Below are 24,719 nucleotides of genomic sequence, written 5' to 3' on the forward strand. Positions count from 1 at the left end.
AAGAAGCAGCAGAGGGCGAAGGGAAAATGTAGAAGTGGCTGTGGTTGGAGGGGTGGTGATGTCACCGGGCTCAGCGGGAACACTGAGCTTTTAAAAAGCTGAAAGAAACATCCTGACCCTCACTTGTCACATCCCCACCCAGCAGCCACATACACACACTCACAGCCCAGTTATCCTCAGCCAAGAAAGGGGGGGAAAAGCTCCATCCCACCACAGAATGCACTGGCAAAAATGTAAGTGAGCTCTGATTTTGCTTCTCCTACCTCTGGGTGCTGAGGGATAAATCAGCAGAGGGTGGCAGGGGAGGGGATGCTCAGGGATGGCTCCAGGGAGGCCAGGGCTCAGGTGTGATGCTCATTTTCCAGCAGGGATCTGAGCTCAGGGCTGCTTTGTTGGCTTTCATCACTATGAATCAAGTGGGAGACTATGATTCATAAAAACAATAACAGGATGCAGGTATTTTATCAAAGGCTACGGTGGTTACGTAGCAGAAAATTTTCCTTTTGAAAAGTGAAACCTGTGAGAAATCTTATTTCTGTGCCTTTTCTTTTTTTTTTTTTTTTTTTTTGATATGTACTTCTTTCAGCTAATTAAAAAAGATAAGGAACAGAGCAGTTGAGGGCAATACAGATATGACTTTACAGGAAATCAGTTTTCTTGTTTTCAAGATAATTTCACTCCTCTGGGCCCACCTTTGCTGGAGTAGTTTACTGATCCTGCTCCAGGTAGGTGTTTGCTTCTTGCAAGGTTTTCATTCTCACTCTTATCACCACCATATCTCACTTGTCATCAGTAGGGGATGCTCATTTTGGCACCTGTGCTGCCACCCTTTGCCTCTCACCCTGCCGTTCCATTAGCATAGAATGCTACAGCACACCTGAGTGGAAAAATTAATTTCTTAAACCCTTGCCAGTGACTTATCTGACATTACTCATCTTCTATCTCAGCTTGTAGGTTGTTCTGCTGCGTGTAGTAAACCAACCATGTGCCTTTGTGAGCTTTGAAATCTGTTTCCTCTGGGTTTTTCCCTCCTTTCTTTTCAGCTGAACATTTTGGAAGCTCAAATGTGTATTTGGGAAGTTTTGTTTGTATTTCCCCCTTCACCTTGAGCAGTTTTCAGGACAAGATATGTAAAAAAACTGCAAGATGATCACATCCAAATCCTGATTTGAATCTTCCATCTTAGAAGTCCCTGAATGCTTTATTTGGGTTGGTTTTTTAATTCCTGCAGTGACAAAGCAATGCTAACAACAGTGCTTCGGGTAGGAGGAAATTGGGAACTGAATTGGTGTTTTTAATTTGCTTTTTTGCCTTTGACACTTGCAGGAATTACAAATCAAATTATGTCAGTCATTCCCTGATGATAATTTATAGACAACTCCTGGCCAGTGTCCCTTGAGCTTGTTCATCCTTGGATCTCCCTCCTTTTGTAGTTCTGTCAGAATTCCTTTTTCTAATATGGAACTGCTGGAAATCTGATTGATGATTCTGCTTGGAATCTTGCTTGGATCTCCCTCTTTTTGTAGTTCTGTCAGAATTCGTTTTTCCAACATGGAACTGCTGGAAATCTGATTAATCTGCTGCTTTTCCAATCTTGGAATCTTGCTTGGATCTCCCTCCTTTTATAGTTCTGTCAGAATTCCCTTTTCTAATATGGAACTGCTGGAAATCTGATTGATGATTCTGCTTGGAATCTTGCTTGGATCTCCCTGTTTTTGTAGTTTTGTCAGAATCCCCTGTTTCTAATATGGAACTGTTGGAAATCTGGTTGCTGCTGCTGCTTTTCCAACACACTGCAGTGTTCTGGCTTTGAAGGAAGGCAGGAGGGGAATCCTGGAGACCCCTGGGGACCCCTGGGTGAGCCCCCAGCCCGGGGCAGGTACCAGGTGCCAGATCCCTCAGGTTTCAGGGGAAGCTGCAGTTCCCAGCAGCTCTGAGAGCCCCCTTGGTGTCCCCCCTGTTTCCCGTCACTGTGACCAGCTCACGTGTCCTGCACCACCTGCCCCAGGCCACCTGTGACCCCAGGGATGTCCCCACCCCATGGCCTTGCTCTGGGGCAGAAATGGAGGCAGAGGCAGCTCAGGTGACCTGGGAACTTTCCAAACTGAAACCCTGAGGTTTGACTCATCTGCTGCTGACACCACCAAGGTTTTGGGTTCAATCCCTGCACGGGCCACTCACCTCAGAGTGGGTGATTGTGGGAATGTTCCTCACTCGGGGTCACCAAATGTGGTGGTGTTCTCAGGACGAGGGGAGAGATGAGAACCTTGACTCCATGTTTCAGAAGGCCAATTTATTATTTTATGATATATATTATATTAACAGAAAATGATATATTAAAATTGTACTAAAATAGTGGAAGAAAGGATTTCATCAGAAGGCCAACAAGGAATAGAAAAGAATAATAATAAATTATTGTGCTCAATCAGAGAGTCTGAGCCAGCTGAGTGTGATTGGCCATTAATTAGAAACAACCACATGACACCAATCAAAGATTCACCTGTTGCATTCCACAGCAGCAGATAACCATTGTTTACATTTCATTTCTGAGGTCTCGCAGCTTCTCAGTAGAAAAGATCCCAGAAAAACGTTTTTTCATGAAATGTGTCCGTGACAGGTGATCCTGGAGGGTCCTTCCCAGCTGAGAACATTCTGTGAATCTCTGAAAACCCAGAAGTGACACAGGAACTCCCTCCAGCAGCAGGTGTGACCTCACCTGAGGCCATCTCAGGGCGCCTCAGGGTGGTTTCCTGCCCCCTCAGGGCCATTTCTGCAGGAGCACAGGGCAAGCTGGGTCCCTTTGCTGGGCAGGGAGCCTGGCCAGGCTGGGAATGTTCCAGGTCATGGCACAGTGACTCCCTGCAGGATGGGGGCCCTGGTTCCGCTCAGCACCCAAGGGTGGCTCAGCCCGAAAGCCTCCCCTCCCACGGCCCTGGAGAAGTGACTGGTCGGGGCTCCCCAGGATTCTGCTGAACAGGAGCAGCCCCAGCAGCCCCTCAGGGATGGGGAATTCGTGGGCAGCACCAGCTTTGTCCTCTTGATTTGCTTTTGTTGCGACCTCCGTAGTGGATTTTTAAAATTGACCCGAATGTTCCTTCTGTACAAATGGTTTGTGTTCTGCAAAGCGTGGAACCAACTTGGGCTTGATGATCTCAAAGGTCTTTTCCAGCCTAATTAATTCTAATTCTTCAGGAATCTCCTGTTTAGGTGCTGGTTTTGCCTGTGTCCAAGTTTTTTGGGTGCTCAGCTCCCATTGTAGTCACTGGCAGAGATTGAGCTGCCCTGATTCCCTTCACCCCCGAGAGATGTGAATTCACACCTCTGCAAATCCCTTCCCAAACGCTTTTCAAGTGAATAAAAAACCTTTCCTGCCCACAACAGATGTGGGGCTGCCCAGAGCCACCCTGAAAGTATCAGCTAATGAGACTGAGAGGTGAAACTGCAGCATTCTGCACCTTGTGAGCGCTAATTTTGGTCAGACCCCACCAGGAAAGAGGGATAGCACAAAAGTTGAGCCCATCCATGCCTTGCAAAGCAGGTGTCAAACTCTACGAATGACCACAGCAGCAATTAAATGGAAAGCTTGCATTACTAAAATGGAAAGAGAATTATGGCCTGGGAGGAATTAGGACCTGAGGGTGAGATTTAAGGTTAAAGGCACTTTCTGTCTATCTCAGCTTCCCCTTTGCACCAGGGCTCCTCTTATTCTGAAACAGAGAATTTTTAGTGGCCCTCACCACTACATGGCCAAAGCATCCAGCTCTCATTTGGCACTTGAATGTTTTTAGTTTTTTTAATTAGAATAATCAGAGCAGCAGGGATTAGCCAGCATTTTGTGTCTCCCCTTGATTTTGGTATCTGTCCAAGTGGAAAAAAATCTAAAATCCACTCTGTATTTGTGCATCTGCAATCCCTTCTGTGTGTAGGAACAAAATATAGGCTCTGCACTCATTTAGATCCCTTTAGGTGTGAAGGAAATATTTTTAAAAGACTTCTAAAAGTTATAACTTTTTGATAACTTTTTAGAGTTATTAGAAGCATTCCTCAAGAGCAGCATGGGGCATGGATTTGCCTGAATCCAAGGCTACTTTGATTCCTGGAAAATCTTCCAGCCCCTGAAAATGGAGATATTGGCCATTAATATCTAAACTATTCTTCTGTCAAATGAAGAATGGACTGACCACAAAGCAGAGATAAAGATCACCCTGGGTTTTTCTTAGGGAAATTTTAATTAGCCAGGAAATAAGGACAGGATCATGACCAATGTTGATTCCCTTGCCACGGGCTTGGAGGTAAAAAGGTTTTGATTTGACTCTAAGCACACAAGCCTATGAAACGAAGCCTCTTTCTTCTTTTATTAGCCAAAGTTCCCTGTGTCTGATAAAAACGTGATTTGGTCTCCAATGTCCAAGCCATTAACTCGGGGCTTTGCTAATTGAAATCTAAATTTTTCTTGTTTGCAGTCAGCGATTGCTTTTTGGTGTTACTGCAAACAAGAGAAACTATTGGGCTTCTTTTCAATTATTTATTACACTGGAGGGTGAGAGGTGGAAAAAAGGGAAAACTATTTGCAGTGTTAACACTGATCAATTGATTATTTTATCACATGGTTGTGAGCACAGAAATCTGTGAGAGGCAGCAGTGGTGTGGTGTTCACATGCCCTGTGAACAGAGATTTAGCTTTTTCAGGAGAATCCTGAGAAAGGCCGTGAGAGGAGAAGAGAAAAGAATGATCAAACCAATTCTTATTTGCTGCTGCTGTGTTTGTGCCCATTTGTGGAATGTGTTCTGGAGATTGTTTGCCTGAGGTGATTGATTGGATTCGGTGATGCTGTTTGGGATTCGGTGATGCTGTTTTGGATTTGGTGATGCTGTTTGGGATTTGGAGATGCTGTTTTGGATTCATTGACCAAAATTGGATCCACGTGTGTGTTTCAGGACTCTGGGGCAGGAGTCATGGGTTTGCTAGTTAGTTAGTTAGTGATAGTTCTTGTTAGTGTAATATAGTTTAATATGGTATAATAAAGACATTAATTAGCCTTCTGAAATAATGGAGCTCAGCACAGACATCGGGCGCCATAGCACCCATACAGCAGGACGCTGCTGCAGGACCAGCAGGGTGGTTCAAAGTGAAATCTGCCTGCTGGGAAATTGCAGTGCCTGGGCTGGGAGGCTGAGAGCGAGCTGCAGCTCCTCCGTGTGTGTGTGTGAGTGTGAGTGTGTGAGGGACAGCCCTGCTGGCTGAAGCTCAGTGATCTGGAACTCTCCGCGCTTCGCTGCCCGCACCCTTCCAGCAGCTGCTCTGCCTCTCCTCCCTCCCGCTTCTGCAATGGTTAAACCAAAATGCAGGGGAGGAGGGAGCCTGAATTTTTGGTGGTGTCTTGGCGTGCTTTCCCTCCTGGGGTAATCACATATCCTCTGAACAGACACAGACATGGTTCTCCCAGGATTTTCCTGAGAAGCAGTGAGAAAGCTCAGAGAAAGAATCAAAACAATTATTATCTCTCTTTCTGCGACTGTTGTTTATAGATCTGGTTCTCCAGAATGTGCTATTCATAGTTCAACAATAGTGTGAGAGAAGATTCCTACAGGCCAGTCAGGTCGTAGATCCACCATGGTTTCTATAAGAACTGTAGATTTCTAAATAAATTGCTTTTCATGGCTTCTGATGATGAAGTCTCTGTATCACCTTTGGCTGTCCCTGACACCCGTTCAGTGATATAGATCAATATTTTTGAGATATTTATGCAGCCTGTATCTGCATAAATTGAGGGTGGCAGATCCCTTGGAACATTTTTTGGGTGCTTCCAGGCTGAGCTGCAGCGTGGTCTGTAATCCAGCATCTCCCTGCTGCTCCCACCTGATGTTTGGAGCCATTTGGTGCCTTTCCAGCAGCTCTGGTGTTCAGCAGCAGCTTTTAAAGATTGCCCACAAGCCTTCAAGGCTTTTGTGGACTTTTAGCAAATACATCAGGTGATAACATTGATGGAGGGAGCCTGGGGCTGAGCACACAGCAGGGCTGGGGCAGCCTGGCCAAAGCTTTAAAATGGGCCCCAGTGAAATGTGGAAACCATTGCAGAGGGGTTGGGTTTGGATTCCTTCTCTTCTTCCTCAACTGGAGATGCCTCAAACTGCCCCAGCTTCACAGAGCAGGTCAAAATCAAAATATGCCTGCAGCATGTGGGTGTCCTGTGGTCCTGGAATTGCAGGAGATTGCACTGCTTCTATTCCTTTATCTCCTTTAGATCCATTTTATTGAATGGAACTTGGGCTCTCGTGACTAAAATTAAAACAAAATGGAATCTTGGACCAAGACAGCTTCATAGTTTGTTAAAACCTTTATATATATTAAATGGAACTGGGATCTCATGAGTAAAATTAAAACAAAATGGGATCCTGGTCCAAGACAGCTTCATAGTTTGTTAAAAGCTTCACATAAGGATGACTAAATCCAGGTTCTTCATTTACAAAGATATTTTAATATCATTATTCCTCCAAATGCTGACATTTGTAACTGGCCTTGTGCCTTCAGCTCGATGAGGAATTGCACCCTGAAGCCCCAAAGCCATTTTGCTGTGGTCTGTCTGTGATGCTCAGACCCCACAGGCCCCTGAGCAGTGGAAAAGCAGCTGTGCTCACATTATTTTTATTTCTGGAGGTCAGCTTGGGGGAACCGAAATATGATCTGCAGACTTTGGTTTTTAATTTTTTTTTTTCTCTTTATTTTTTTTTTCTTTTTTGGTTACTCTGCTTACTTACACCGGAAACTCTGAATAGGTATATTTGTCAGCTTTTACAGTAAATTTCTTCTTTCCCATCCCCCAAACCTGGAGCCAGAAACCACCATCCTTCCCCACCCTAATTCTGCAGGGAGGCCCTTTATGAGTTGGGGGTGAGAAACTCCCCAAAATGTTCATTTCTGCCACTCCACATTTGTGGAGTTGATGTTTTCACGTGGCACCAAGAGCACCAGAACTCTTTATTATTTGCACTCAAATAAATTAATACCAGTTAAATTGAAAAAGCAAAGCATGAATTGTATTAAAAGCCCTTGTGGATGTTTGTATGGAACTTAAAGAACATTTATTCTCTTTTAAAAATTCCATTTTGAAAGCCACAGGATTCACGGGAATGCAAGAAATCTGATTTAAAGAGCCACAAAGGATGTCCACAAAAAGCAAAGGTAGATCAGGCAAAGGCTGGAAAATCATCTTTGCTTCAACAACTGATTAAAAGTAAAATATTTCCTTTATGTGCGTAACAAAGGCAACATTCAGTGCATAAATGGAGTTCTGTCTGATCCTAAAAGGATTTATAGTGGCCAATCAAGATTTCATAATTAAATTATGTATAATGAGTTAGTAGAAGAACCAAGCTGAAGGGAAAAAAGTATTTTTGAAAACAAATTAGAGCAGAAACGTTTATTCTGTTAAGTAATTTTTGTGGTGGATTTATGGTCTCTGTATTTAGAACTCCATTTTCCTCCTCCCTGGAAGGTGCAACAGAAACATCTCAGTGTGCTCAGAATTAAATGTAGCTGGGAGAGATGATCTGAGGTGAAATGATTCATTCTTGTAGGATGTGAATCTAAATAAATGCTCCTGGGGTGGAATAAGAGTTTAAAATCCAGATTGGAGCTGGACGCCACCTGTACCTCAAAACCAAAGGCCAGTTCCAATCGTTAAAAATGGAAAACTTATCCATTTCTGTATTTGCACACCAAAGTGCAGTGGAAGGGGCAGGCAGCCACCTCTGCTATCGGTGCCTTTACAAACAGAGGCTTTGATATCCCCTGCTTTCCTTCTGCTATCAATCCCTCAAACACTCCAGTAAAATATGAGCTGTTAACGCTGGCTCTGGCAGAAATGTGCTGCCCCTGCTTTCACTGCTCACATGGCTTTGGGAGAGGCTTTTGGAGCTGCAAACCTTATTTTTCAAATTAATTCTTAATTTAATTAAAAATTCTGGCTGTAAATTTAATTCTTCAAAATGGAGCAGAATTTTTGGGTGGGAGCTGGGAGGTTTTGGGTGTAAGATCTGTGATGTGCTGTCTCCTGTTCATCAACCTCCTGGCCCAGCTATGAGCAAAATTTGTTCAGAACTGAAATACAACTCTGGTCTAGTTGGGACTTCAGCACCTGCCTGACCTCAAAATGAGATATTTAAGTCAAATTAATGATGTTTAAATGGTTTTTCAAGTGAGGGTGTTTTCCTGATTTGGGTTGGTTTTATACCTTCTACCTAAACAGTGAATCAATTTCTTTTAAATATCTAATCTCTGCTTTTTTATGTCCCTGCCTGGCCAACAATTCTGGTGTGTCACCTTTTGGGTATATTTGGACTGATTTTCCTTTTGGGAGTGTGTGAAGCTGCTCTGCAGGTCAGTGGCACTGAGGGACACAAAGGAAAGGAAGAACAAGATAAATTTAGGGAAGAATAAAATAAATGTGTTCCCCACCAGGCTGCCATGGGGATTTGGGGTCCCTGAGAGGAAAATAAATGTTGCATAAATATTTAATTCATTTTTTTTTCCTCAGCTTCTGCCCCGGAGCAGCAGCCACAGCCTCGTCCCTACCAAGGTGTCCGAGTGAAGGAGCCAGTGAAGGAGCTGCTGAAGAGAAAAAGGGGGAATGTCCAGAATTCCAGTGCAGCTGCAGCTACAACAGTAGGGAAAAGCAGACAGGAGGAAAATTCTCCCTCAGGAGCTCAGTGCTTGCCCAGCCCCAGCACTACTGAGCCAATGAAAGAAACCTTTGCATCTCTGAAGCATTTTGAAGGCCCTGCTGTTACCTGTTATGCCATTAATATCCCTTTAACTGGAGTGCTTTTATGGGCTGAGCATCTTCCACCACTTAATGGAAAGGGGAAGTGCCTTGCACTTGGCAGGACCTGATTGCTGGGGACTGAAAGTGGCTTGGGAGGGAGGCAGCAAGAAACCATCCCCAGCCATCCCTGGCGCTTTGCTGCTTCTTTTCAGCCTGGATTTGCCCTCCCAGCAGGCAGCAACCCCAATAGGGTTGCTTTTGTGTAAATTCTCTCTGCTACGTGAAATCTAAACACACTTTAGGGTCAGACCCTGGCATTGATAACCAGCTGATAATGCCTGGTCTGCTCTGTGCTTCCCTAAGGGATTGAATTTAATGCTGATGGGCTTCACCTCTGATTTTTAATTTTTCTCTCTGCTACACAAGATTTGAACACACTATAAAATCCCCTTGAGCTGAAGTGTTTGTGGGTGTTTGGGGTGGTGTGTCCTGGCTGCCAGGTTCAGCTCTTCTGGCTCTTGTGTGGGGTGGGAGAGTTCAGACCCGACACTGATAACCAGCTGATAATCCCTGGTCTGCTCTGTGGGATTGACTTTAATTCTGATGGGTTTCACCTCTGATTTTTAATTTTTTTCTCTCCTACACGAGATTTAAACACACTTTAGGGTCCCCTTGAGCTGAGGTGTTTGTGGGTGTTTGGGGTGCTGTGTCCTGGCTGCCAGGTTCAGCTCTTCTGGCTCTTGTGTGGGGTGGGAGAGTTCAGACCCGGCATTGATAACCAGCTGATAATATCTGGTCTATTCTGTGGGATTGAATTTAGTGCTGCTGGGCTTCACCTCTGATTTTTATTTTTTTCTCTCTGCTATACAAAATCTAAACACACTTTAAGGTCCCCTTGAGCTGAGGTGTTTGTGGGTGTTTGGGGTGCTGTGTTCTGGCTGCCAGGTTCAGCTCTTCTGTGTGCCTGCTCTGCTCTGTGCTTCTCTAAGGGATTGACTTTAATGCTGATGGGCTCCACCTCTGATTTTGAATTTTTCTTCTCTCTTCCAGGTTGTTCTGCCCCACCAGCCAGTCCCTTCCTACTCACCCATGGGTAAAGTATCCCTGACCCTCTGGGGCTCTCCAGGGGAGACTGTGCTGAGCTGGCCTTTAATCCTGTCCTGTTTTCCAGGCCAGCCTTGCATTGACATGGACGCTGCTGGCCCTGCTCTGCCTGGCCCAGAGGAAGGAGCTGCGGCCTCTGGCTGGCTCCCCCAGGCCCCTGGCACCCCCCTGCAGCCGCTGGCTCAGTGGAGCCCTTACCCTGACTACGTGTCCCACGAGGCTGCCAGCTGTCCCTACTCAGCAGATATGTACGTGCAGCCCGTGTGCCCCAGCTACACCCTGGTGGGACCCTCCTCTGTCCTCACCTACACCTCCCAGCCTCTCATCACCAATTTTGCAGTAAGTCAAAAGCACCAAGCTGGAAATTACATTAATTCCTAACTTCTAGCAAGAGCTGTGGGGTGGAATTGGGTTAATTTATTTAATTACTGTAATGTTGTGTGTCTTTGCATCCATGCCATGTAGTTCCCAGGACAGGAATATGGTTTGAGCAGGGCAAAAAGTTGTTTGTGCTGGAATCAGGCAAAATTCACAACCTTTTCCAGCTACACCCTTGTGGGACTCTCCTCTGTCCTCACCTACACCTCCCAGCCTCTCATCACCAATTTTGCAGTAAGTCAAAAGCACCAAGCTGGAAATTACATTAATTCCTAACTTCTAGCAAGAGCTGTGGGGTGGAATTGGGTTAATTTATTTAATTACTGTTATGCTGTGTGTTCTTGCATCCATTGCCATGTAGTTCCCAGGACAGGAATATGGTTTGAGCAGGGCAAAAAGTGGTGTTGTAATAATACTGTGCTATACTAAAACTATACTAAAGAAAAACCCATGACCCTTTCAGACAGTGACAACACAGCTTTGACCTAACTGGTCAATCAACCCAAAACAACCAGAGTCCAATTAACAAATCCCTTGTTGGTGAACAGTCTCCATGACACATTCCACGTGTGCCAAACAACAGGGGTAGCAAGTAGAGATAAGAATTGTTTTGTCTTCTTTCTCTGAGCTTCCTCACTGCCTTCCCCAGGAGAAATGCTGGGAGAGAGAATGATGTCTCTCTCTGCTCAGAGAAATACGTGAGTTGTCGGGGGGTAGGACAATTGGGGTGGATGGAAACGAGAGATCTCTGTGGCCAGGTCTGGAACTTGTGGTTTATTGCAAAGGGCCTGGGTGCAGGGCCCTGCTGGGAGCTGCCAGCCACAGCTCAGGGCAGGCCTGAGAGAAGAGAGGGGAAGAGAATGAGAGAGAGAGAGGATAAGAGAGTAAGAGGGTAAGAGAGCGAGGTTCCCGTTACAATACCATAAATAATCTTCTGTGTTGAATATTCTGATTCTCACTAACCAATCTAGTACAATATACAAATCCTACAGCATTTCCATGCAGCCTATAAGAATCATTACATCACCATCCTGTGTTACATTTTAAACCCTAAAAACTCCTCTTTGGGCCCCTTCTGCCAAGCTGTAGGGTGTGCCCTGACCCTTGGGCCTGTCTGCAAGCAGAGGGTGTTGTTCCATCAAAAGGGGATCACCTTCAGCAGCCACACCATTGTTTTCCAGTTGTTCAGTAACTGAGGGATCTCAAAGCTTGCTTTCATTTAAATTCTAGTTTCTATATTCTCCAAATCTTTTACCAGACAATCATACTGATAAGGCTTTCCCGTCCCACATCCCCCAGCAGTGAGTGCCACCCTGCTTGTCTCACTTTGCCGTGTCTCTGTGCCCTCCCCAGCCCCGCAGCAGCGCCCCGGCCGTGGTGCCACCGCTGGAGGTGACGGAGCAGCAGCCGCCCCTGCCCTACTTCCCGTGGGCACAGCCCCTGCCTGCCCTGCCAGCCTCCAGCCTGCAGTACCCTGCAGCCTCCTCCTCCTTCCCCGGGCCCCAGCTGGTGCCCGTGCCCATCTCCATCCCCGAGCCAGCCCCGCAGGAGCTGGAGGATGCCCGGAGAGCCATCGGCGCCCTGCCCATCGAGAAGCTGCTGCTGGAAGATGAGGACAATGATACGTACGTGTTGAGCCATGCTCTCTCTGTGGAAGGGATTTAGGTTGCACATCTGGAGCTCCACCCGGCAGCTCAGTGGGTTTGGGATCAGGGTGGGGTGGGGGTTTTGGCACGCTGTGTTTTGTGTGGTGAGGGAAATTCGCTTTGTCCTGGCCACCAGCACAAGGTTCCTCTGCTGTCCCAGCTCCTGCTGCCTCTCCCAGGCAGGTTTGGATGCTGCACACTTGTGCTCAGCACCAGCACAAGGTGATTTTCACCCTCATGGCCTCAAAATGACAGACTCCAGTGTAGCCACAGCCAGCTGTAGCATTTGGTGAGGGTACAATTGTTCCTAAATATTGCCAAAACCCCAATAGGGTTGTTTTCGTGTAAATGCATTGTCTATTTGTCTTTGAGCTGTCCAGGGAGGAACTCTCACCAGATTTAGGCCACTAGAAAACATTGGGGTGGGCCTAAATTGACATTTTTCTCTCCTAAATTTTACAATTCCTTTGGAAATCAGGAAAACATAAAGCGTAGCTTTGTTCTGCTGGTGCAGGCAGGTGCAGTAGTGTGAAAATAAGGCTGAGCTAAATGCCAGAGCAGTCAGAGATCCCTGTTTGCAGAGCAGGAATTCACACCAAGGCGTACCTGGAAGCTCTCTGCCCCTGAGCCCAGCCCTGCAGGTGTGGAGCAGAGGGTAAATCCGTGTTCTTTCAGCTGCAGAGGGGTTTGGGGCTCTGAAATATCTGGATTTGAGGTGTGGGGCTGATTTAGTGGCTGGCTGGTAACGCTGCCAGTGACAGATCCTGTCCCACTGAAGTCTCTGGGAGTTTTGTCTGAGTCAGGACTGAATTCATGGCCCTAGATCAGGAGATCATTGAGAAAACAGGAATTTTCCAGACCCTGGACTGCAGCCCAACAAGGACTCCATGGCATTGCTGTTATCTGGCAATATTTTTGCTTTTCTGTAGTGTTTGAGTGTGATGTGCTGAGCCAGGGAACTTTGGTGACCTCTCCTTGGAAAGCTCCCCAGGCCCAGAGGTGCACACGATTCCTTTATGGCTTTCTGATTTCCTGTCCTGGAGAATGAGTAGCTTCACTTTTCCCTCTGATGAGAGTGTAAATATTTTGGTTGAGGCTCAGGAGTGCCATGGCACAGGCAAATAAATTGATATATTTCAGGAGATACATCCCCTTTGAACCCTGTTTATTGCTTTCTTGACAAACAAGAGGCTCTTGGCTGGTGAACACAATTTCTCTGGGTTTTTCTGCTTTCTAAAGCCCAGGATTGTTAGATGGTTTTATTATTTGCAAGACTAACTGAAAAAATAATTTCTTGTACTCTTTATTACCTGGAGTCCAGCTGCCGCCCAGGCAATATTTCAGCTGGCCTTAGAGTTCATTCCTGGGTGAGGTTTGAAAACCCAGGCTGAAAGTCTTAAAGACTTTCCAAGAGTATTTTTTAATTGAATATTGACAAATGTGGAAGACACAAGCACTAGATCATGTAAGTGATCATAAAGTCATTGGAAAAGAGCAGCAGTTGAGGTTGGCATTGAAATTAGTGGCTTATATTTGCAGAAAAACCCAGCAAAGAAATTAATTCCAAGGAGCTTAATTCACCACTGCTTCCTCCAGTTTTGAAATTCAGAGCTATTCCCTAGGTCAAACTGGGATAAAGCAGTTGTGAATCAAGCTCGTGGTTGCTTTGATTGCTTTTCAATTCCTTTCACTCCAATGTATGTAAATTCTGTGTGTGAACATAAAACAAAGATGAAACTGTTTCATCATTTCTTTCTGGGTTGTTCTGGTTAGAAAAAAAGACAAATTCTTTTTTTCTTTTTTTTCAATAAAGATCTACAGTAACTTTGCTATGCCTAGAGTGTTTTATTTCCTACCCACAAGCATTGGTTTAGCAATCAATTAGTTCAATAATATATGTACAGGCTAGAACCAGAGGTTAGCTGTCAGACTTTGTGCTCATTTTACACATGAAGCAGACTAAGAAGGAATTCCTTGATCCAGCTGTGGCCTGGAGGCATTTCCTGCAGCAGTCCTTGCTCCTGCAGTTCAGCTTCAATCACTTTTATCCTCTCCTGGCACCCTTAGGGATGTGTGGGTGTGCAGCCACAGCTAATGCTGAGCTTGACTGAAAATCAGATTAGCCAGAAAATTGTATTTCCACTTCCTGAGATTGCGAGGGGTGGCTCTGGAGAGAAACTACTCAAGGAGAGAAACAACTCCCACCACCTTCTGCCTGAAAAGCATCAAATATTTCTGTCTGCAGCAGAATGAAGCCAGGGTTTGGTGTGACTGAGTGTGGGATGGGCTCCTCCTGTTTCAGAAGATTGGAATTTCCTTCAAGTAGGAGTGGGGGAGTGGAAATGGCTCCAGCCAGAGCCAGATGAGCAAAGTGAAGCAGAGAAATATTTTCTCCATCACTAAGGGTCACCAGCCACTCCCTGGGGTGTGCCAACTCTTTGTCTGGTGCAAAATATAAGGACAGTAAATAAATAAAAAATAAATAAATAAAGCTCCTCTAACCAGGAGTTTTGATAGAAATTAGAGTTTAACAGGTTGATATACTAGAAATATATCAATAAAGAGTTTAGAAATATATCAATAGAGAGTTTAACAGGTTGATATATTACAAATACATCAATAGAGAGATTTACAAGTTGATGTATTACAAATATATCAATTAGAGAGTTCAATAGGTTGATATATTACAAATACATCAATTAGGGAGAGGTTGTTAGCCCTGATGGTGAGGTTTCACCCACACACCCAGAGCTGTATCACCCCAAAAAGGGATTTATACATCCAATTCCCCAAACTGGGAATGGTGGAGGACTTTGACACCTCCCAGTGGTGAATCTCAGCTGCAGGAAGGTGCTGAGGTGGGAAGGAGGCAGCAGGCAAAGCTCAGGAGCTCCGAGGGCTCTTGGACACTGCAGCTGCTGGAGGTGCAAAACCTTTCCCATGAAAATGGGAATTTTTGGAGCTCATGGCATGGATTTGTGCAACCCTGGCTGTAAAACCCCAAAAAGTGGCAGGGCTACCCTGTAAAACTGTTTGCTCCCAGCGTGGTCCATGGTCCATCAGTGATGGGTGTCTTTATTTATTTGCTGTCTTAGAATTCTGCATATTTATGCAGCTAAAGGCCTGCGGGCCCACACGCTGGCAGCCGCAGAGCGCATGAGAGCCCTGAGGAGACTTGATGCCAAGGAGCACAGAGGAAAGGTAAAAAGGGTAAAAAAGCGGCCACTTTCTCCTGCAGACAGCAAGGTTTGGGATGGGAACAGGCTTGGCATGACAGACAGCAAAGTACCCTCAAAATCCAGCTCTGGCCCTGCAAGGAAAGCTTGGCACTGATGGGCCTCACTCGGGGCCAGGATTGTAAAATTCAGTGGCAGGATTGTAAAATTCAGTGGCATGGTCATAAATCAGGTGGGATGAGAATGAGCCCGTTCTTTTTTCAGCCCATGAGTGATGTGTGAAAACACCGGTCCAGTAAAATGTTTGTGTGTGGGCACCAGTCTCTGAGGCTGAAGGGTTTACAGCCAACTGACTTGCGCTGGACCTGATGCAATTGGGGTTTAAAAAATGCTGGGTTTCTGTTGCCATCAAATTATGGGCTGAAGAGCAGCAGGAGAAGTCCAGCAAGAGCTGGAAATCCCCATCTCATGTGGGATTCCAAACCATCCTGTGAGCTGTGCTCATTCCTGGCACCACAGTCCTTGGGATTTCAGCCAGCACTTGCCCCACTCCTTGTTTTACACCAGCAGCTGCTGCTGACGCGTTAGGATTTTAGCTTTTATATTTTTCATATATTTATAATCCTGCAACTCTTTACTGTGTAACTCTAAAGCTCCATAGCCTGTCAGCTACTGTTCTCACGTTTTATTCAGACAAAATAGTTCTTCTGTAGGCCTGGAACTCAAGGACACCTCACTGTCTCAGCCCTAAAAGGTATAAAGGAAAGTGAGTTTGGGGAGGAGTAAATTGGGGTAAATTACTTCATTACCTAAAGCTGAAGTAATTGGAGGATTAACCTCTGATTACTTCATTAGCTGAAGTAATTGGAGGATTAACCCCTGATATGGCCAAACTTATAATTGTCTGAAAAACCCATGACTGTTTGGGTGTAGCCTCAGGGACACTTTGACTGCCCAAGTTGTACCTATTGAAGAGCTTCAATAAAAACCCACTTTTATTCTGTTAATCTCGCCTAGCCTGTGTTTTAGGCAGCCCCTCCAAGGCATCCCTGGCAGGCTCTGCAGTTAGGCTGAGCTCTCACAGCTGTCTGTGCTGCCCTTGCAGACTCCCCTGCTGGTGGCTGTCACTGCCAGGCAGGCAGCCATCGTCCACGACCTCATCCAGGCAGGAGCAGATGTCAACGCTGTGGACAACAAGGGCCAGTCAGCTTTGCACCTTGCTGCAACATATGGCTACACCCAGGTCCTCCAGGTAGGGGAACGTGGATGGTTTTAATTGCTGATTAATAGTATAAAGTGTATATATTGTATATACATATATTAAAATATATATATTTATATATATGCATTATCTATATATAAATAAGTATATTATATATATTATGTATTTACTTATATGTATATATGTATATATCTGTATTATTTATATATATATATAAGATGTATTTATTTATATATAATGTATAAATATATACATATAAAATTATATATTTATGTATAAATATATATTTATATATAGATATAAATCATATATTTTATATATAAATGTAAATTAGATATATTTTACGTATAAATATATATATATGGTATATTTTACATATAGACAGTATTTTGTACATATATATTTTGTGTATATATTGTACATATGTATAAATACACAATATATATACAATATATATATGTACATATACACATATATATACATCAATATAATGTATATATAATGTATATATATTACACATTTATATATAATACATATATATGCATATATACATGTATATGTAATATACATATATACATGTATATATATAATGTATATTTAATATAAAGTGTTGCTGTTGGTGTCTTTAAATAAATCTCAGTCAGAGATGGAGGCTGAGCAGAGGCTCCTTGCGTCAGGGATTGACATCCCAAGATGGGTTTTATCCCTATTTTAGGGCTGTGCCTGCAGCCTGCTGTTACAGGGGAAAATTCTTCAGTGGCTCTGTGGGGAGAAATAAATTATTTCTGCAGATCACAGCTCTAAATGTGCTGGTGGCATCCCCACTGTGGTTCAGCACTGGAGGAGGTTCCCCAGCCATGAGGTGTGAGGAGAGGCAGCTCTAAAACCAGGGTGAAATCCCTCCCTGTGGTCACTGTCCTCCACACAGGGGCAAAAATTGTGTCCAGACTCAAGCCAGCAAAAGAGAGATGAGCTGTGACCCTGCAGGCAGGCACAGCCTCCAAAATGAGGCGCGTTCTTCAGATTTTCCTTCAAAACCTGACTTCCATGAGCAAATCTTTGCTTCCCTGTTGCTTCATGGATTTCTCTGCACCTAAGCTCTGTGCCAGCCCTGACCAGCAAATTAGCACTTTAAACAGACCCTGTGGATATTTTGGGAAGGGATTCCTCAGCAGGGATTACCTCCCTGTGAGTCTAAAATGCTTCACTATTGGCCAGAAAATGAAACTAATAAAAAATCCTGCCTTGTGCCATGCCAGGGCTAGCCACAGGCAGAGTTTGGTGGCTCTGCTGAGTTCCCTGAGGGCAGGGGATAGGAGTTAGGTGCCAGGGTGCCCGGAAAATAAAATTAATCCAAAAAATTGCCTTGATTTGTGTCAGGGCTGAGCACAAGCAGAGTTTGGTGGCTCTGCTGCGCTCTCTGAGGGCAGGGGTGAGGTGCCAGGGTGTCCAGAAAATGGAATTAATAAGACCTGCCTTGAGGGCTGAGCACAGGCAGAGTTTGGGGCTCTGCTGAGCTCCCTGAGGGCAGGGACAGGGGTGAGGTGCCAGGGGGTGCCCTTGGTGCTGGCACCACGTCCAGCATTCGTTAGCTGTGCCCAGGCTGGGCCCTGGCAGGGCAGTTAATGTGTAACACAGCCAGTTCTCTGGAAAACAGGTGTTTCCTTAAGTAGGAAAAGGGGGTTTGATCCAGATGATGCCAACAAAGCCTCTCAGAGTGCCTCGTGGTGGTTTGGATTGCAAGGTTCCTTTGTTTGGTTTTTCTTTTGTGGGTTTCTTTGTTGGTTTTTTTTGCCTTGACATAAAAAGGGACAACGGGCAGAGACTCGCTCCTCAATGTGGTCAGAGCCATGAAAGGCTTTATGGTTTGTTTGTTTATTTTATTGGGTTTTTTTTTCCTAATGGATTAACTATCTAATCTCTAATAAGCACCTCAGAGCTAGGTGTCAATATTTGATCTGGACATATTTTATTTTTGTTAGAAGGTGATAAGTCAAGCCCTAACCGTTCTGGGTGATCTTTCAGTGGGAGGATTCTGTCCTGAGCCTTGTCTGGCTTCACACTGATGAGTCACTGCAAAAATTCTCAGCCTTTAATGTGAACAACTTGCTTTATTCAATCAAAAGAAAGAAATAAATTCTTTGAAATAATATAGACAAAGAGCGACTTAACTCCTTTGTGTTAAATCTATAGTTTTCTTATATTGAAGAGAATGTTTTAAAGTTTTGATTCTCTGCTAAATCCAAGAAATTCTCATCTGCAGATCACAATTCCTGGTGTTTCTGTAGCCTCATTGCCACAAGCTGAGGCTTTAACTTCACACACTGCTGCACAAAAAGTAAATAAATCCAGCCTGAGAATTGTCAATGCTGGCAAACTCTTAGGCCATAAACTTTGGCTACACCTGTCAAGGAGAGATTTTCATTTGTGCTTGTCAAGGATCGCTCAGAATAAACATGTCCTGGTGTCACTGCTGGCTTTGCCTAGCCCAGGGTGAAAGTGAGGAGTCTGGCACTCCTGAGCTGGGGGCAGAGACTGAGTTTACTGTTCTGAACTGAGAACCTGAAAGGATAATTAGATAATTAAGAAACCAGGGAATGTGATCACCTTGAATGTCCCTGTTGGGAGCTTTCACAGCACTGGAATCTAGTGTCAAATAATGGTTTCTAATTAAAATATCATTATCTGATGTTGTTTGGTTTTACATTTTGTTGGTTTTGGCTTGCACAGTGTTCTGCTGAACTAAAATTCTGTTGCCTCCAGGTTATCCTGTCACTGGGTTTCCCTTTGGATCTGGAAATGAAGGATTTTGAAGGTAAAAACCTTTGCACAAGTGGTGTGAAATCTGCATTGGATATTTCATTGCCTGATGCTCGTTGGGTTTTGGGGGTGTGCTGGGAGACCGGAGCAGGCTCAGAAAATTCCTGGGGGAGAGAGAGTTGTGTCTGTGCACACAAATGCCACGAAATCCAAAGGTGCTGATGGCTCAGGGGGGATTCAACTGGGGCTAAAAACTGGAATGCCCCAAAAAGTGTCCAGAGAGATAGAGAAAAAACCTGAGAAGGGCTTGAGCCTCGACAACACCTGCACAGACTGGATGAATGGTGGAATGAATGATTGAATAAATGATTGGATGAATGGTGGAATGAATGATTGGATGAATGGTGGAATGAATGATTGGATGAATGGTGGAATAAATGATTGAATAAATGATTGGATGAATGGTGGAATGAATGGTGGAATAAATGATGGAATGAATTATTGGTTGAATGATGGAATGAATGATTGGATGAATGGTGGAATGAATGATTGAATAAATGATTGGATGAATGGTGGAATGAATGGTGGAATGAATGATTGGATGAATGGTGGAATGAATGATTGGATGAATGGTGGAATGAATGATTGGATGAAGGCTCTCTGTGCCAGCCCTGCCTCCTCTCTGCACAGCAGTATTTTCCTGGCAGTATTTTCCATGCCCTGTTTCTTTCCCAGGCCATACCCCTCTCCACTGCGCTGTCCTGGCCCACAACGCCCTGCTGAGGGAGCAGGGCAGGCAGGCAGCGGCAGAGGAGCAGCACAGGGAGCTGCAGCAGCAGAGCAGGGAGCTGGAATCCTGCATCCATCTCCTGGTGCAGACTGGAGCCTCCATCTACAGCCGGGTGAGGAGGGGCTGGGTAATCCCTGGCTTATCCCTGGGTTTGTCTGGGAATTCTCCTTCCCATTCTCCTGCTCAAAACACAGGATTGGAGAAGGAATATGCACATGTGCCAAGCCTGTTCTCCTTCAAAGAGACTGCTGGCAGGGTTAGGTGCTTGTTATATGATTATTGTTGCTATTATAACAGTGTATTATAATTTTAAACTAGTTAATTTCTAATTGCAATAACATAAATTATAGCATCTGGGTTGTCTCAGCCTTCTCACAAGACTAAAAATCAAATCAAAGTTTTTAAAACTCCTCTCAATTACCCCATCTCTAAGTCAAGAAAAAAATATTATCCAAGAGGCGCTGCCTTTTGGAGTTCCTGAACAGACACAACACTCAGAGGGTCCCTGGAGGGAGGGAGATGCTCCCCATCAGCTGCACAGCTGGCCTGGGTTTCCTCTGTTATATTTATGGATCTCTCCAGCTGGTCCTGCTGAACATTTCTTATTTGGCTTGTTTATTTAATATTCTTTTTCTGTGTTTTGAAATAGGATGTGAAAAGCAACAAGACAGTTCTTCATTACACAGTGCAGGATGGGAATGTCTCCCTGCTCAGGTACTTCCTGGAGCTGAACGCTTTCAAGTGCAAGGATTTTGTCAACAACAAGGTAATTTTTATCAACAAAAGGGGGGTTTTTTTACAGAGGGAAAGGGCAAAAGTTGCTAATCTGAACTTCTGTTCAACCCCAAACTGCATTTTCCAGTAAACAGACAGCTCACAGAAAAACAGCACCTGGCTTGAACTCTGTCATGAAAAGAGAGGGGAGAGAATGAGGAGGAGATAAGCCGGGAGGAGGAAGAACAGGGGAAATGGTTGCTTGAGGAGGAACATGAACTTTAGATCAGGCTGAGGATTGAGCAAACAGCCCTGCAGTGATGCAAGGCCTGACAGCAGCATGACACTGAGAGGTGGCACTCAGGGCAGCCAGGTATCAATCAGTTCATCTCTGCTGTCAGATGTGGCACCACAGGAAGGACAAAGTCCCTGCTTCTGTCAAGGGACATGGGGATTCTTTCTGCCTTGAACATTATTTGCAGATCTTCTGGCACAGCCATCCCCAGGCTGGGTAAAGCAAGGGGGAAACCTCCCCAGTGCTGCCCCTGGGAGCAGATCCTGAGCAGATCCTGAGATTCCCCCTTGTCCTTTTCCTTTGGGGAAGGGGACAAACCTGGCGGTCCCTGTTTCATTTTGGGACATAGCAGGGCTAAGGGGAGGTTTGGGCTGCTTCCCTCTCCTTTGGGGAAGGGGACAAACCTCGGAGTCCCTGTTTCATTTTGGGACACAGCAGGGCTAAGGGGAGATTCTGGATGCTTCTCCCTCTGTCCCTCTCCTTTGGGGAAGGGGACAAACCTGGGCGTCCCTGTTTCATTTTGGGACAGGCTGCCCCTCTCAGCAGGAGTATAAGGGGGTGATTCTGGCTGCTTCCCTCTCTGTCCCTCTCCTTTGAGGAAGGGGACAAACCTGGGGGTCCCTGTATCATTTTGGGACAGGCTGCCCCTCTCAGCAGGGCTATAAAGGGGTGATTCTAGCTGGTTTTCTCTCTGTCCCTCTCCTTTGGGGAAGGGGACAAACCTGAGGGTCCCTGTTTCATTGCAGCACCTCCAGTCTCAGCCTTGCTCCCCAGAGTTTGTGTCCCTCAGGAGGGAACTGAATTTCTCTGTCAATCCATTGCTCTCTGAGGCAGACAAAAGGCAGCTTCACATTTTTTACCCCTCCAGATTTCTGTTGGGCTGGATAAAACCTATTTTGGGTTGTGTTTGTGGGTGATGGCGCCGAGCTGGGGCTTTTCTGACCAGTGAAAGGCTTTTCACTGCATTCCTTGTGTATCTTTAGAGACCCTCAGGCAGGTGAGAGCCTGTCCAGGGGAGTCTCTGTTGTCTCTTGATCACAATCCTGGGAGAGCTTCCTCCTGTGATAGGATCACTCAGAGCCTTCAGTCTCATTGCTGAGCTGTCTGGGGCAGGGAGATGTTGTGGATTTTTTAGCTCTTCAGAGCATGAAGAAGCCAAGGAAACAGCCATGTTTAGGTTTCCTTGGCTCACCCACTGCTTGTGCTTGTCTCACTCCAAATCTGTCTCCATGGCATTTTCCCATTGAGAAAAATATTGGAGCCTTGGAGGTGTTTTCCGTCTGGAGGATTCCTGGAGCCCACTTTGTCTCAAATGAGACCTATTAAAGTCAGCCTGAGGCTTCAAGGTCAGGCCTTGTCAGATTTATCTTAGCCCATGCCTGGATTTGGAATCTCTCAAGTGCAGATCTTTCCATTTTAACAAGAAATCCTGTAAAGAGCTTGTAACCATCCCTTGACTTTCTGGGATAATAAACTTGACAAGGATCTGCTTGTAAAACATGCCTTGTCTGAGAAAAACTGTTCATTTTCTGCAATTTTATTTTCTGCAATTTTATTTTCTGCTTCAGTTCTCCCTGATGTCTGAGTGGTTAATAGGAGCTGAAAATCACATTTTTCATTTCACATTTGAACAACTGGAATATTAACACAGGCTGCACTTTGTGCCCAACCTTCCCAGTGCCATGACATACCCATGATTGTTTCTGAGAGTAAAAACCCAAACAGCTGCCTCAATGAGATTCTTGCAGACTAAAAATACCTCACCTTGTGCTTTTGTTTATCAGCTTTTTCTCATTTCCAACCGTTACCAGTCATACCTGACCAGACAGGGCACAGATTTCTTCATGGTCTGGTGGCACCAGAGCTTCTGCAGCCCCTCCATCCATGCCTGGCTTCACAGCCAGCTCTGTCCCTGCTGTGCCAATCCTGGCCCTGGGAATTGGAATCTTCCTGGCACTTGGAAGTGTTGGGAAAGGGGGAATGTGTGGAGCACAAATGGGAGTGGTGCTGTGGAGCTTTGTGTGGCGGGCAGCAGTGTGATGTGTTTGGTGTCTATAATCCAGTGTTATTTATTATATTGTTACAATTTAATGCTTCCCAGTGAAATATTTCCATGCCTGTCACAGCCTTCTCTTTCTCCACTAACTCCCCAGGTCTCTGCTTCCATGAAGGTGTGATTTAGAGAGGGATTTTTTAATGGCAGATTTCAGTGCAATCATACATGAGGCTGTGATTTAGGGAATGATTTCAGAGCAGTTTTAGAGAAAATTCAGAGCAATCATACATGATGCTATGATTTAAGGGGTGACTTCAGAGCAGTTTTAGGGGGAAATTTCAGAGCAATCATACATGAGGTTGTGATTTAGGGAGTGATTTTTTAATGAGAGATTTCAGTGCAATTATACATGAGGCTGTGATTTAGGGAGTGATTTCGGAGCAGTTTTAGGGGAATTTAAGTACAATCATACATAAGACTGTGATTTAAGGAGTGATTTTTTAATGGGGGATTTCAGTGCAATTATACATGGGGCTGTGATTTAGGGAGTGATTTCAGAGCAGTTTTAGGGAAATTTCAGAGCAATCATACATGAGGCTGTAATTTGGGGAGCGATTGCTTAATGGGGGATTTCAGTGCAATCATACCTGAGGCTGTGATTTAGGGGATGATTTCAGAGCAGTTTTAGAGAAAATTCACAGCAATCATACGTGAGGTTGTGATTTAAGGAATGATTTCAGAGCAGTTTTAGGTGGATTTCAGAACAATCATACACGAGACTGTGATTTTGGTAGGATTTCAGAGCAGTTTTAGGTGGATTTCAGAACAATCATACACGAGACTGTGATTTTGGTAGGATTTCAGAGCAGTTTTAGGTGGATTTCAGTGCAATCACATGTGAGGCTGTGATTTAGGGGGTGATTTCAGAGCAGTTTTAAGGGGGATTTCAGAACAACCAGGCTGTGATTTAGGGGGAATTTCAGCAGGGAATGTTCCTGCTTCAGGGCTATTAATCACCTACACCCAAAACATCAATGCCCCTCAATTTGTGGTGCTCTAGCACAGAAAATAATCTGAATCCACAAAGCTCCTGCCTGGGAGAAGCAGAGCAGAGATCCTCCCTCAGCTCCTGATGACAAATCCCATGAGGATTCTTCTCTCATTTCACCTCTCCCTTTCTAGGATGATTCTGGGGAGATGGCACAGCTCACCAGGGAGTTTATCTGGGTTTTTTACTCATCATTTTTCCCTTCTCCCTGCTTTAGGCCCATGGCAACACAGCCCTGCACATGGCAGCTGCTTTGCCTGGGGACAAGAACCAGAAGGAAATGATCCAGCTGCTCCTGGAGCACGGGGCAGACCCCAGCATCAGGAATTTGGACAATGACCAGCCCATCCACATGGCCCCTGCTGGAAAAGCTGGGGATCAGGTATGGGATCCACACTGCTGCTCCCCTCTATCACATCTGCACGCTCCAAGGGTGGCTGGGTTTTGTGCTTGTGGATATAAAAATATTCCTGGTGTATTTGGGTGTTTATTTAGGTCCACATGTACATGTAAATAATTGTGTGTGTGAGTGGTTTTGGGGGCTCAGATGGTGCTTCCTGAGATTCCACATTTTTTGGCAGGTCAGGAATTTGCTGAAGAGAGGGAAAGTCACACCTGCATTCAACTCCTGCCACAGAAATGCCAGATCCTGATTTATCTGCAATTTATGGAACAGCTTCAGCTCCAGCTTCTGCCTCCTATAAAAACTGTGAGGGTGGTTCTGCAGCACATCCCTGCTCCTGCAGGCTTCAGCCAGGCTGGGCTGGGAATTTTCTCAACCTGTGGCCATGAACAGCACATCAGACAGCAGAAGATGAGCTTTCA

The 24,719-nt window shown here is 45.1% G+C and overlaps 1 protein-coding gene across 1 annotated transcript; it reads left to right on the forward strand.

Annotated features, from left to right (window-relative positions):
- Positions 1-217: 217 nt before the first annotated feature.
- Positions 218-11,912, forward strand: POU2AF1 (POU class 2 homeobox associating factor 1). The gene is made up of 5 exons (XM_054291391.1): positions 218-233; positions 8,538-8,665; positions 9,816-9,858; positions 9,937-10,208; positions 11,601-11,912. The coding sequence occupies exons 1-5, from the start codon at positions 218-220 to the stop codon at positions 11,910-11,912; spliced, it is 771 nt and encodes a 256-aa protein (XP_054147366.1).
- The last annotated feature ends 12,807 nt before the right edge of the window (positions 11,913-24,719 follow it).

The sequence above is a fragment of the Melozone crissalis genome, unplaced genomic scaffold (assembly GCF_028551555.1).
Source record: "Melozone crissalis strain CALT ecotype California unplaced genomic scaffold, PUWL_Pcris_2 ptg000092l_1, whole genome shotgun sequence".
Lineage (NCBI taxonomy): Eukaryota > Metazoa > Chordata > Aves > Passeriformes > Passerellidae > Melozone > Melozone crissalis.

Excerpts from the sequence above, each read along its gene's own strand:
- POU2AF1 (XM_054291391.1), top strand. Across the intron at positions 8,666-9,815 it reads GTGCAGCTGCAGCTACAACA|GTTGTTCTGCCCCACCAGCC; the intron begins GTAGGGAAAAGC and ends TCTCTCTTCCAG. Across the intron at positions 9,859-9,936 it reads CCCTTCCTACTCACCCATGG|GCCAGCCTTGCATTGACATG; the intron begins GTAAAGTATCCC and ends CCTGTTTTCCAG.